The following is a 12,689-nucleotide window of genomic DNA, read 5'->3' on the forward strand; positions in this document are numbered from 1 at the left end:
AAAGCCCTTTGATAAACCCCATTATTGTGGAGCTTGTAATGTTTAGCCCGTGTCAGAGGGGTGATAATTAAACGTGATCATAATTTCAATGCCTTTTGTGGTGGTGTATTTGTTGTACTATAAGCAGTTCTGGTAATTCAGTCACCCAATGTAGAGCATAATCTATATAAGCTGTCATGGATGCAGAATAATGGTTTAATACCAGGAGAGACGATGAGGTTATTTCCTATTATATCATAGGATTACATACAACTAAAGAGTGCCCATTATGTATGGTGTTATTTAAAACCATAATAAATAATCATTATATTCTGTTCCTTTCAGTATATAATAATACATTGTATCTTTAATATTAACTCATCATCTTGCAAAAACTCCAACAGTCAAGTCTAGTTGAATTGAAGCTTTCACCTCAACCCTGGTTCCTCTCTTCTCACACCTGCCTTGTGTTTACATCATTTAAAGGATTTGTATTGTCTAGCTAAAAAGATTAAGGGGGCGTCACAACATTTTAGGTCTGAAAGGACTCAACTGCCCCCTGCAACTATTAACTACTGAGAATCCCCTTCGTGAAGTCATCATCTCTTCGGCCTTAATCAATCACCCCACGGGGCCTCCACTGTAAAAAGCCTTCTATTAGGCGCAGTGAAAGCACTGTTTACCAAGGCTTAGTGAGTTACCTTGGGTTACTGCAGGAATGGAGGTTGTGGAAACAGTTGGCCACAGACTTAATATATGACACATCACAGAGTAAGTTGATCTGTGCCTCTTAAATGATCTATTCCTCTGTCGTGTGACGGCAGAAAAGTTGTGCCGTGCAGTAAGACACTGGAACGTCAATACAAAACTGAAACAGATAAATCAGGAATGTGAAACATGCATTTTATGAAGGAGTTCTGACATCTGTAAAAGCTGTAGTGATAAGGGGACTGTTTTGCAACGGAGACAGTTTGTTTGATGTGTAGGGTTATCCTTTTATGCATCACTACATCACGAGATAAAGTGTCTTGGAGCAGTTAACATCAGTTTTTTTTGCATTTCCATTCGAGTGCAGGCAATGGACAAGGCAAGGCTGACAAAATCATTAAGTGAGCAAGCAAGGGGTTTAAAGACACACGTCTCACTTGAAGCGTGTCCCCTCCTTGCCCCCCTCCCTCTCCCCCCTCCGACCCTGGCTTTTCACCTCCAAGACCCCCCTTCTGACCCCTTTGTTGGGGTGAAGGGGTCTAGAGCTTTGGAACCAGCTAATTATAGAGTTTTAACGGCTGCTTGGCTAAGCCCTAGGAGATGAGGGACATTCCTACAATCGAGAGATTCACTCGATGAGTGTGTGTGTGAGTGTGTGTGCCCTTAATGTTGATGCTTTTATTTACTTTCCACAGAAAACAGTAGAAGGTAAAAACATTTTTTTAAATACTTAAAAATGATAACAGCCACAGCTGATTATGTTGTTAACACATAATATAAAATTATATATTTCTCATGAAGTAGCTAGTTTAATTTTACAGTTAAATAAATGTGAGTTTCAGTTTCACCTTCAGCTTCTTCCCACAAATTCATCTGCTTGCTGTTTGGAAAACCAGGAGCAGACAAAGAAAGGTATTCAAAGCAGATTTTTGGATGACTTTTAAATATCATAAAACATGTCTGGAGAGGCTAGAAATAGAGGCTAGGATCGGTAGAAGTAGACTCATCTTGTATAACCTCACCGCTCACCACCCCACCGGTCCGTGTGAACACTCTCTGCCAGTATGTCGGTTCCCACATCCAGAAAGGTTAAGAGTGAGTTTCGAGCCCATTGAGCACTCATCCAAGGGCCAGTGGCTTCGATTCTAGTAATACAATCAGTGTTATTGTGTCAGCTTGTGTCTTGTTGGTTATGCAGGCCTCATGCCTAAAATTTCAGACTAGTGACACAAGTGCCACCAAGTTTCTCAAAAGGTAACACTAGTGCCAGATTTGGCAAATAGTCAAGCACAGTAGGACTCAATATGTTACCAATTGTTTACTAGCATTATAATAATAGACTCATGCAAGCATTGCGGTAGCAACGTAGCACATATACAGTATGCTCATAGTTGTCCTGTTTGCTTATGGCGAGATCTCTGACTAACCTTTCTAAAGTGATGTTGGACCACAGCTATGATGTTTATTTCTCTAAACATCTCGTTTATTCTGCAGTCACTCCAGTGCAATGTATAGAATGAAAAAAACACTCGGATCTTAAAGGAAATTTGTCACAACATGTGATCAATGACTGTCAGTCGAGAGCCCTCTTTTGATGTACACTGTACACACTTACCCCACTCTTAGGTTTTGCTCCGAGGGCTGGTACAGATCCTGTGGAAAAGGCTGCAGGAGGTTGTGGATGTGAGGGGACTTGGGATGCTGCTGGCATGGATGCTAAATCAAAATCCTGTAGAAAACAAACATGACAATATAGGTATTGAAGAAAACAATGTATTCCTCCATATGACGAGGAAAATAGCTTGATAGATGCAAAGCACAGTGCACATTTAATTATCAGTTGAATGATGCTCAGTGTCCATTCATACTGTAAACTGTGGTCCATGTGTTGTTGTGTTTCAATTAAAAGTTGATGTGCACTTGAAGTAAAGACACATTTTAAATACAGCAGAAAGTACAGTCAAATCCAGCAAGGTGTCAAAGTTATGAGTGTACCAGCAGATGTCGTCGGTGGAGGGTGGGGGTGCTGTCCTTTGAGGAGGTGGCACTGAGGGCATTCTCAATTTCCTGGTCCAACTGGTCCAGCTTCATCAGCAGCAGCACCATTGAGTCCAGACGAGCATGATCACGCTAAATAATCAGTAAAGGGAAAATATAGTCATTTCAAAAAGCTCCTAAGAAAATAAAGACCAACTCTTGCAGCATTATATTTGTGGCCCTAAAAATAAGTATGATCTCGTTATTGTGGGGGTGCTCACACACTCATGCAGACCTTCAATACACAAAAGATTTCTACAAAATTATCAATTTAGATAGCATTCACTATATCTACATTTATCACAAGAACAGGTACCAAAGGAAAAAAAAATGCTTGCTAAAATGTGCACACTTTAGTGGTGAAATGACTATTAGGAATCAACAAATCATAAAAAAAAACAACTAAAAACTAAAAAAAAAGCTGTTCTCTAAATAAATTAAATAATCAACCAAGGTCCATGTTTAGCAGCAGGAATTAGGATAAGAGGTCGTTCAAGAGCAGGATCATCCTCCCGCTTTCCGCCAGCATCCTCCTCAGTGCCTTGCTTTGGACGGTTCTGGTGACCTCACTACAGTCTAGCGACATGTCCTACTCTGTGGCAAGCAGGACTAAGAGAGCAGTTGTTCTCCACAGTAGCTGATGACATACCATGTTGCATGGCTTCCTTTCATCTTCACCAAGGTTGTGTCACGGGGTAAGACTCAATCATACATTTAGGCCATACAGTGCTTCCCACAGGTTGAGATTTTACTTGCAGTTGTAAGTGGCACAGTTTGTGACCGATTGTAGACTCATGTAGTTTACAGAGTGTAACCCAGCTTAACTTCTGTATAGGGAATTAAAAGATGTTCCCTACATGCAGACTACAGGTAAATGGTACAATTTACAGATGTTGCCTAAATGCCTCACGCACAGGCTAACAGTTAACGCTGGTTAAGCTAGTTACCTAACTAAGCAGTTCAGTTACTGGAGGAAAATTGTCTAAGGATAACTGGTTGCATTGGGATTTTTCTTCACGTTGTTACCTCTCTGTCACCAGTGAAAGAAATTGCAAAACGGACACTAATCTGATCAGAATCCAAAAGGACAGGTGCTTGAGTACCACCGGGGGTCCATCTGTGTACACTTCTGCCTCTAGAGAAACGTTATCTCCCTTACCACCCCTCGATTATCAGAGGATGAGAAAGGGAGCAGAGCAGTGCAGCTAGATGCTAAAAAACATCATTCCATATTTATATATTTATTTTCACGGAAAAATGTGCAGTGTATTAGATAAGCTGATGAGTCGGTGTGGGGATGCTTATTTGACAGAAATGACCGAAACATACTTAAAAAACAACTTCCCATTTCTTCGGATTTTCTTTATCATTTAATCAGTTTTAAAAAATAAAGGAGAATGCAGCTTGTAACTCAAACATTCTTGGCAGAGGAATGAGAGCTTTACTTTCACCTACATAAAGGTCAACCAAGTGATCTTGATCCATAATATACTTCAATATAAATGAAGATATGATTTAAAGGAAAAATTGCAGAAAACTTATAATTAATACTAATTTGTGACAAACAGTTAAAGCCAAACTGACTCAGTTCATCTAAACTATCTCATACTAAAAGAACTGAGAAACTCTGTAAACTTTGCTCATTTTGATTTTGCTCAGTTATCTTTCATCTTCCTTTATAACCGCTGCAGACTCTTTCACCCTCGGTTCCTCCTGTCTCTTCTTTTACTTTCTGCACTTGAAATAGTCTTGTTTTACACACTGTGTGCATCTCTTTGGTATCATCTCCACCATTAATTTCCGACTTAATATTTTCTGTGAGGTCCTCCAATCTGCAGTGTTCATTGACAAATGCTGACATTGTGATAACAAGCCTCACACTGACCCCAGGTGGTTCGACTCCAGTAAAACAAGCTGAGTGTTGAACAATCCGGCCCCGTCTGTCCTCTGCCATCTCTCACTCCTGTTTCTTCTTAGAAGTTCCAAAACTTGTAAAATCCCTTTATGCAGTTCTTAACGCAGTATGTTTTCATTTCCTCCTGCCTGTCTTTTATCTTGGCACCGGGTGTGGTTCCCTGTCTGAGGTTGGTTCTCATCTGACAAGAACCCCAAGAAATTTCCCGGCTGGCCCATTAGTCCCAAACATACCTTGTTACAATCCCCACAAACAGACCTTATTAAAGACTTAATGAGGGGTGAGCTCATGAGACACACAGGGACTGTGATTGTGTGTTTGAGCGAGGGTACAAAGGCGTGTCAACAGGTGGATGTGAGGCAGGTTTTCATGTGTTGTGTCTGGTCTTAGGTGTAATACCGAACAGAGAGATCCCATTGGGTAATGTAGGATAAAGTAAATACTTTCTACACATCATAAACATGTCTCATGAAGAGGTTCGTATAGCTGAAACTTGTTAAATCAAGTTTACAATGAGCGTGTAAGGGATGACAGCATTCACATGATATGAAATGTGAGTAACGCTTACATGAGTGAGGTTGTACAGGCGTATAGATGCTGGATAGATTCGGCACAATCAGCCTCAGCCTTCCGCCTGGCTTCCAGCTCCAGCCTTAATAACGTCTTATAACTTGTGCTTACATCTATTTTCCAGTTAGTACCCAATTAGCTTGTCAAAATCACTTCCTGTTGGGTTTGCAGAGAGCGCATTGACGGCCATGCGTGTAATGGAAATGCATCGCACACTGATGCACTCTGGCATTCCCAGCTAGCAGCAGCGCACATCGCTGTGTTCTGTCTCCTTGGCAGAGTATCACAATGAAACATTGTACCGTGGTAAGACAATGACATCTTCACGAGGCCTCACTGAATGAACAAAAGCATCTGGCTCGGGATGGCAATAACAACCGCAAAATGGCAGAGTAAAAACAAGTGCAGTGCAACTTCAGTCGCCTCGGAGAGGCAACACTTTTCAGGGCATTTTGGTGGTTTGTGTGTTCTCAGATGGTTTCATTTCTGTCATTCCCATTTTTGAGGTTTCTGTTACATTCCTCTCAACTTCCTGTTTTTTGAGATGGGATGTGGTTCCCACACTGTTTGAACTCTTACATCCCTCCTACCCCTTTCTTTGCTCTCTTTTCAAACCCCCTCTTTCACCCAGTCTGCATCCTATTTCTCAGGCCTGTCCATTGAACAGAGTTTCTTTCTCTGCTGCCATAAACATTGTGTTTTATAATATCAAAATACTGTGCACACACTCTGTTTAATGAAGTTATTTTGTTCATAAACAGCAACCAAAAGATGCACATTTAATTACCAAATACAGACAGAGAGGCAGAAAGAGAAAGAGGGAGCACTGCGGGGTGATGTTGCCAAGTTGTCTGCTGCCAGATAAACGATTGTTGAGCCAGTTTGGCCCTGAGGTCAGGATAAAGCCTTGTTGCTAAAACAAATAAACACAGCAACAAAGCCCAATATCAGGTTAATCTCGAGCCATTATGCAAACCAGATGGGTTCATTTTACAAACTCAATCTGCAGCAACAACACCATGGCCCACCGGGGACATAATCATTAGTTAGTACAATATCTTGACAGAGATCATTCCAGGTTGCTGCTGCCATTGTCCACTAAGGGATAATAACATCAGTGCTGTAATTCTCTTCTATTCTATTCTATTCTATTCTATGATATTCAAGGGTTTGGGCCTTTTATTTATACAACATCTTGACAGTGGTTACTACATGTAACCACTCTAGGGGATAGCAATGTTAATTTTAACGGCATAATTTCATTTTTGTCATCATGACCTTCTCCACGGTACATTTTCTGCAGTGAATTGGCAACATAAAGTATGTCAATACACCCCATGATGAAAACCCTTTGGTGCTGTCAAAGAGGCCAGCCTTTGCCATATGGTGGATGGATTGCCTTGGCGCCTTCTACTTTTATGGCTGAAATCCACAACTTTTTTACTTCCAAGACCCAGCTTTTTTGGATATTCAGAGTCATGCTAAGATTGAAACTGGAGCCAGGGATAGATGCTGCACTGGTTTTCCATGTCCCAATGCTAGACTGTGACCTCTTATTTTTGGCAGCTGATGGAGTGATGTCAACATTAGTCACGACAAAGAGTCGCTCCAAAGCCACTACGCAATTCGTATAGAAATAATGCAATGATAACAGCTGAAAATCTTTAAGAATACAGATCTGATAGGCTTTTCAGGGACAAAGATAAAACCAGAATGTATGACACATCAAACACTCAGCATCACAGCTGAGTGCTTAGGCTTTACATCCAATGCTATTTTACCATACGTCTGTTTTTTCTACTGTCATAAAGGGGCTGTGAGTCTATATTACACTACACAGCCCACGACACTGTTCATGACATCATATCACAGGAACACTTAAACTGATAATGTTGTTGTTCTTTTGTAAAAATTTACAGTGGAAATATTCACGGTGATAAATGATTAACAGAACTAAAGCTGATTTCTTTTAGCTAACAGTTATTTTAATGTATGAATACAAATTGCAGTGTTTACTGTTTACTGCCTCCCTGTGAAATCACCATTGGTCTGCACATTTTAGCAAACAACTAATTTTAGCAACCCTTTTGTGAACCACTTTAACTCCTTCTGATAGCATCCACACATGGAGGAGGAGTAACAATATAACACGTCTTTAAAAGGAAACTTGTATATAATTATTGCACTGTTAAAGTAGTTTTAAAATAATGTCTATAACTCGTACAATAACACTGGACAAATTTACAACTTTGAATACAACTCAAGCTCAGGATGTTCATATAAAACTCACCGTTGTCCCAGTTTACAAGACTGGGATCGACTTCAACTTGAATGTAGCACAAGAATTTAAGCACTCACAATATGGTACTTGTCCAAACAACATGCCTGCTTAATGGGTCCTGTGGAGTAAATAGTGGATATATTGTCGCCCTTCGAAAAGGGATAATACTGCAATTACTAATAGGCAATACTGTGTCAATTCTCTGACCGCTGCTTTGCTCCAATGAACCCAAATCTATGAACTGACTATTACATTTTTTGCCACACTACTGTCTGTACTAAACAAGCACACCGGTTAGGAGTGTGTCAATAGCACAACAAAGTGTTTGCTAGAGAAATCAGTTTCAGTAATTTTCCCTACAGATTTCTTGAGCCTCCCCTCTGTGTCCATGGTCTCCATGCCCTTATAGGACCTTGTTCTGCAATGAGCGGTTGAGAAAGAGTAAAACATTTCACAGATCCCCCCACACTCACAGATCTGTAAGCATGTGAGAGTGAAGTCATTGTTTTCCAATACACTTGCCAGAGTGTGGGACAAAAATGATTTGTAGGCCATTATGTGCCTGTTTATTTTCAAAAAGAAGTTCATCTGGGGTGCTGAAGTGCCAGAACTACAATTACAACACAGAAACAAACACACTAAGCATGTCAAACTGCATCCCTTCTATATGGAGATCATATTTAGTCTTACCTTTCTCATGCGTACTTTGACCACGTTGTCGTCTTTCTGATCTCCGGGCTCATTTGTTCCATTTAAAACCGAAGTGGCCAGTTGTGTATCGCTCTGTATTGCCTCATCCGACTCCTGCATCCTAGAAACTGTGGCTCCCGGTCCGCGGTGTTCCCTGTGACCATCTGCCACCTCAGAGGCAGGTGACTCACCGAAGCAACGGCCAGAGGCTTGGTTGCCATGGAATCCGTCGTTGACCTCTGTAGAGCAGGTTGGCAGGTTTTGCGTGAGTGGTTCAGGAGCCTCCTCTTTATCATCCAAACAAGAGATCTGAGCAGCTGGATTTTGGGTAACATTTACATCCTGTGAAGAGGTGTCACCTGCCTCAACAAGGCTGATCTCTGGGATAGTGTCCAGTTTTGAACAGCTGGTTTCTGTCTGATTAGGTGTAGGTACATCCTCACCAACAGTCAACTTTTCAGGTAATAAGCTTTGATCAATAGTTTCCATGGGCTGACTTACAGAAGGTTCCACATACACGTCTGCACACTGAGTAGTATTTGTCTGTGTGGGATCTCCTCCCGTACATCCAGTCGTCTGTCGTTCAGATGACACGTTGCTGTTCACTGTCAAAGAGGAACACTGATTTTTGACACTAATACCAAATGACTCAGCAGGCCCATGCCTGACTTGTGCTGCTTTCTCTTTGCTTTCTGCTTGTGCACTATCCTCTTCCTGTGGTCTGTTCACTGCTGTTGCATCGACATTCTGCTGTTCCAGTGTCTGGTAGGATATTTCACAACCGTGACCCTGATCCAATCCTTCTGCGTCACGCTCATCAGGATCCTGCTTTCCTCCTTGAGCGTCTCTTCGCTGATGGTTACGTCTTGTATTTTCATTTAGAGTGTCAGGGTCATTCCGTTCATCTTTCTTTTCAGCAGAATCTGCACTCCAGCTTTCGGTTATTCCTTTGTCACATTCTCCGTCAACCATTAAAGTCACAACTGGTTCCACAGTTTTGTTAGCCGGTGGCATCGCATTACCACCTTCCATCTTCTCAGCCAGACCGTGCAGCACACTAACAGGTAAGCTTGCACAAGCTCGGTCAGAAGTGGAACTCTTCCCTTCCTTAACATCTGGGTGGTCAGTTTGAGGTTCCAGTCGGGCAGCCGATGACCGGTTTAGTATGCCCTCAGAGATTTCAGGACGTCTGCTGTAACCCTCTGTATGGCTCTCCTTTGTCTCCTGATGGTCTGGATGTTTGCCAGGCTGTTCACCAACAGATTTACACAATGGAGGTCCATTGTGTGATGAGATAGAGATGTATTGTTGCTCTTCACGAGAGATATGTGGACTTTTAAAGACATTATCGTCATCACAGATGTTGTGGCTTTGGCTACGTTCTGTGCCAGTGTGACTTTCATCGTTGATAGTTTTCTCACTCAGACTGCTGCTATCAGTTGCACAAGAAATATTTGCACTATACATGCCAATGTTTGACTTGCAGAGAATCTCTCCAGAATTCTCAGTATTTGTGGTTGGGAGACGCTCTGATTCAGAGGCCCTTTGGGGACTGTCAGCACCCACTACCTCGTGAGAGCCTCGACTTGACTCCTGCAAATCCAGTGGAACTTTTCCATTGTTTTCCATTAGCTTCATATGTTCTGATTCAGTATCATCATTCACAAGAGAAGCTGTCCCCTCAAGTGTCTGAGCCAGGTCGCCTGTAGGCAGTTGGTGGCAGCCCTCTGGCATGGAGGCACACCTCGTCCGTCTACCTTGTTTGGAAGCCCCTGAGCCCATCCAAAGCCCCTCGTTGTCGACCCCATGACAGCAGACCAGATCCAGGTCATCATAGCTGTACTGTAATCCTGACGGGTGAGTCACATGCTCCTCCCAACTTCTTTTCCGTATGGCTACCGGCATGGTGGAGAGCCAGTGCTATCCCATAGAGCTGGTTTAAAGTGGAGAACCAGATCTGCAGCAATTGAGAAGAGAAATGGGGATAAGAAATGGCCAGTGCTCCTGAGTTTACAGTAAATGAATGTGCAGATGACAATATGGTAAATAATCTTTCACTTCTCAAGTAAACAGCTAGGGAGTAGTGAGTGGCAGTTCAAGATGGGTGTAATTACACTGCATTCACAAATCCGTGGAAAGTATAAACCCAGCTGGGTCCGTATAAGATGTCAGGATCTGCTGTTATGCTGATTTAACATGAGAAACGGATATCTTTTCAGGCAGAGCTGTTCCAAATTTCACATTAGAGCTTTCCAGCTAAACTAAACCCCCTTGACCTATACCAGTTGTTTTGTCTTTAAGTGTGAAGAAACTTCCAGGAAAAAAGCCAAGAAAGCCAGGAATCTAAAACATCAAGATAACCATCGAGATAAATGAAGATTCCCCTGTCCGTGTTTACTTTGCAAGATCTTTAAACAGAAAACTAACTCCTGTAACTGTCTAAAAGTGGTCTGAAAAAAATCAGGGTGTTAGTTAACTGTCACTCTGCACCTTACCCATACACCCACAAAAATGAGAGAGGCACAACTAAAGGGAACTAAATGACAGTCAGTGCTCCTCAACAGCACAGATCCCAACATTATCAACATACATACTGGCAGTCTTATCACATGAATCCACCCAAGATGGTGTATGTTATGACACAACTGTTTTTCTCCTTCTTTCCCCTGCTCTTCTGTTCTGGGTCTGAATGTACAGAAGCAGAGGAACACAGGGACTCAATGAACAGCAAGTACTCTGTTCAAGCTGCACATCTGATACACATCATGACAGCAGAATAAGATGTTTAGTTGATAGAAAATCCATAATATGCCTCCTGTGTCGTACACTACAGTATGTAACAAGACTTGTTTTTATACTATATGATTCCAATGCAATTTCATTATTGCTGTTTGTACGTAGCTACAGTCTGCAAAAATAACAGATTATTCAAAAACGTTTTGAAATCAGCAAGAATTTTGCAAAGTGTGTCACTGAGCTGCTTCTTCAATGACTTAAAGAACAGAAGTCATATTAAAATTTGTCTGATGTGTTTCTTCCTGTACTTGACCAACTGTTTTTGTAAGATATAAAGCTGCAATGATCTGGCTGTCATCTGAACACTTTGGCATGAACCTCTACTGCAAAAGTAAAATTCCAAAAGCCAGATGCTCCCTGTTTTTGCCCTTCAATTAACAGCTGACAACCAAACTGACATCTCCATACAATTCAGATATTTAATGGTGGAGTAATGATGTTTACTTCTTGTAAATTCTCCAGTGATGACCGTATTTTACAATATAATCCGGTAGCTGAATATATAATCCAAAAAACAGGTTGTAGATCCAGTATTTGCTCCGAGTGCAGTTATCCAGAGAGATTTCTGCAAGCTGCCTTTTCAATCATCCGCCAAAAGCGTTCTTTCCACATTTGGGAAATATGAATCCAACTCTTTCTCAGTAACTTGACGTATGTTCGTACATTTAATGAGCAGTCCTTAGGCTCAGTCTCGGCAAGGCATTTTCTAGTCTTCACTCAGTATCCTCGCTGTAAAACCGTTGGACAGGCGGTGAAGCCTCCGAAGGCAGGCAGAAAGCCGGGAAGCAATGAAAAGTCCATGGACAACTTCCATCTTGATCACATTAGGGTTTTTGCTGACGCTGAATGCTGAAGAGTCAGGGTGGCGTAAGAGGGGCCGAGTTTTCTTTCCCCCACTCCACCCCTGCTCTCCTCCGTTCTAGCCCCTTTCTCATCAGGTCCCCTCCCTGCTGGTTTTGACAGGGAGTCTGAGTCACATCCTTGGAGCCCCATCCCCCGTCTCACAACTCACCAAGCACTCCGTACACATTTATTCACGCCTCCCTCCTCTATGTACGCTCTAGTTTAAAAACGTCTTTACATCTTCTCCTCACTAACGGCTTTCTTTCCTCTTTTCAGTGGACGTTTTTTTCATTCTTCTTTCGCTCGCTGTTTCCCTAAGCTGGACAAGGCTCCCACCAGTTGGTTTTGATTAGTAACAGACAGGCTGCCTCGTAAGACTTCTGGCTACGAGCCAAGAGAGATTGCGCTAATGTTTTGGCAGTTATATCTGAAGCATGTTTTTTTTTTTTTTTAAAAAAAAGACAAATTTATCTATGGCCAGTATTTTTAACTAAACACCCTGGCACGAATACATTTTTTTTTTTTATTTATTTTTTTTTTTTAAAGTCTTAACGGATACATTTTAAAAACATGCTTTCAGTATTTATGGTCAGTAATAAATGTATGACAGTTGGGACAACTTTAAAAGTGTTGTTAACTTGATATTGTTGTTTTAAAGGAAAATAAAAAACACTAAGGACCCAAATGCCAGTAATTCATTTCCTAATATAGTAATTTCTCAGAAGCACTAAGCAGGAAGAAAAGGAAAAGCTGGAGATTAAAAAGACTTGATGCCATTAAGATCAACTGTTAATCAGCAGATTTTTAAACTTGAAATTGGGGTTATAAAACAAGTTAAATATCTCCAAAGACTTTCATTGGCAGAGCCTG

At 41.5% G+C, this 12,689-nt stretch overlaps 1 protein-coding gene across 2 annotated transcripts in view; it reads right to left on the minus strand.

The window, feature by feature from the left end:
• The window catches only part of dlc1 (DLC1 Rho GTPase activating protein), an 80,426-nt gene extending 68,252 nt beyond the window's left edge, over positions 1-12,174 (minus strand). Inside the window, exons 1-4 of one of the 2 annotated variants that reach the window (XM_069697518.1) lie at positions 11,421-12,174; positions 8,181-10,137; positions 2,683-2,817; positions 2,303-2,416 (exon numbers count right to left, since the gene is read on the minus strand). In XM_069697518.1, the coding sequence (XP_069553619.1) occupies positions 2,303-2,416; positions 2,683-2,817; positions 8,181-10,085 (2,154 nt within the window). In that variant the 5' untranslated portion in view covers positions 10,086-10,137; positions 11,421-12,174. Of the gene's footprint in view, positions 1-2,302; positions 2,417-2,682; positions 2,818-7,499; positions 7,775-8,180; positions 10,138-11,420 lie in introns of those variants that run through there. The other variant, XM_069697519.1, reaches the window with a different exon arrangement.
• Between the last annotated feature and the right edge of the window lie 515 nt (positions 12,175-12,689).

Source organism: Brachyistius frenatus, unplaced genomic scaffold (genome assembly GCF_029030835.1).
Source record: "Brachyistius frenatus isolate BFR_SWC_R1_liver_20210118 unplaced genomic scaffold, ASM2903083v1 Contig_23, whole genome shotgun sequence".
Classification (NCBI taxonomy): domain Eukaryota; kingdom Metazoa; phylum Chordata; class Actinopteri; family Embiotocidae; genus Brachyistius; species Brachyistius frenatus.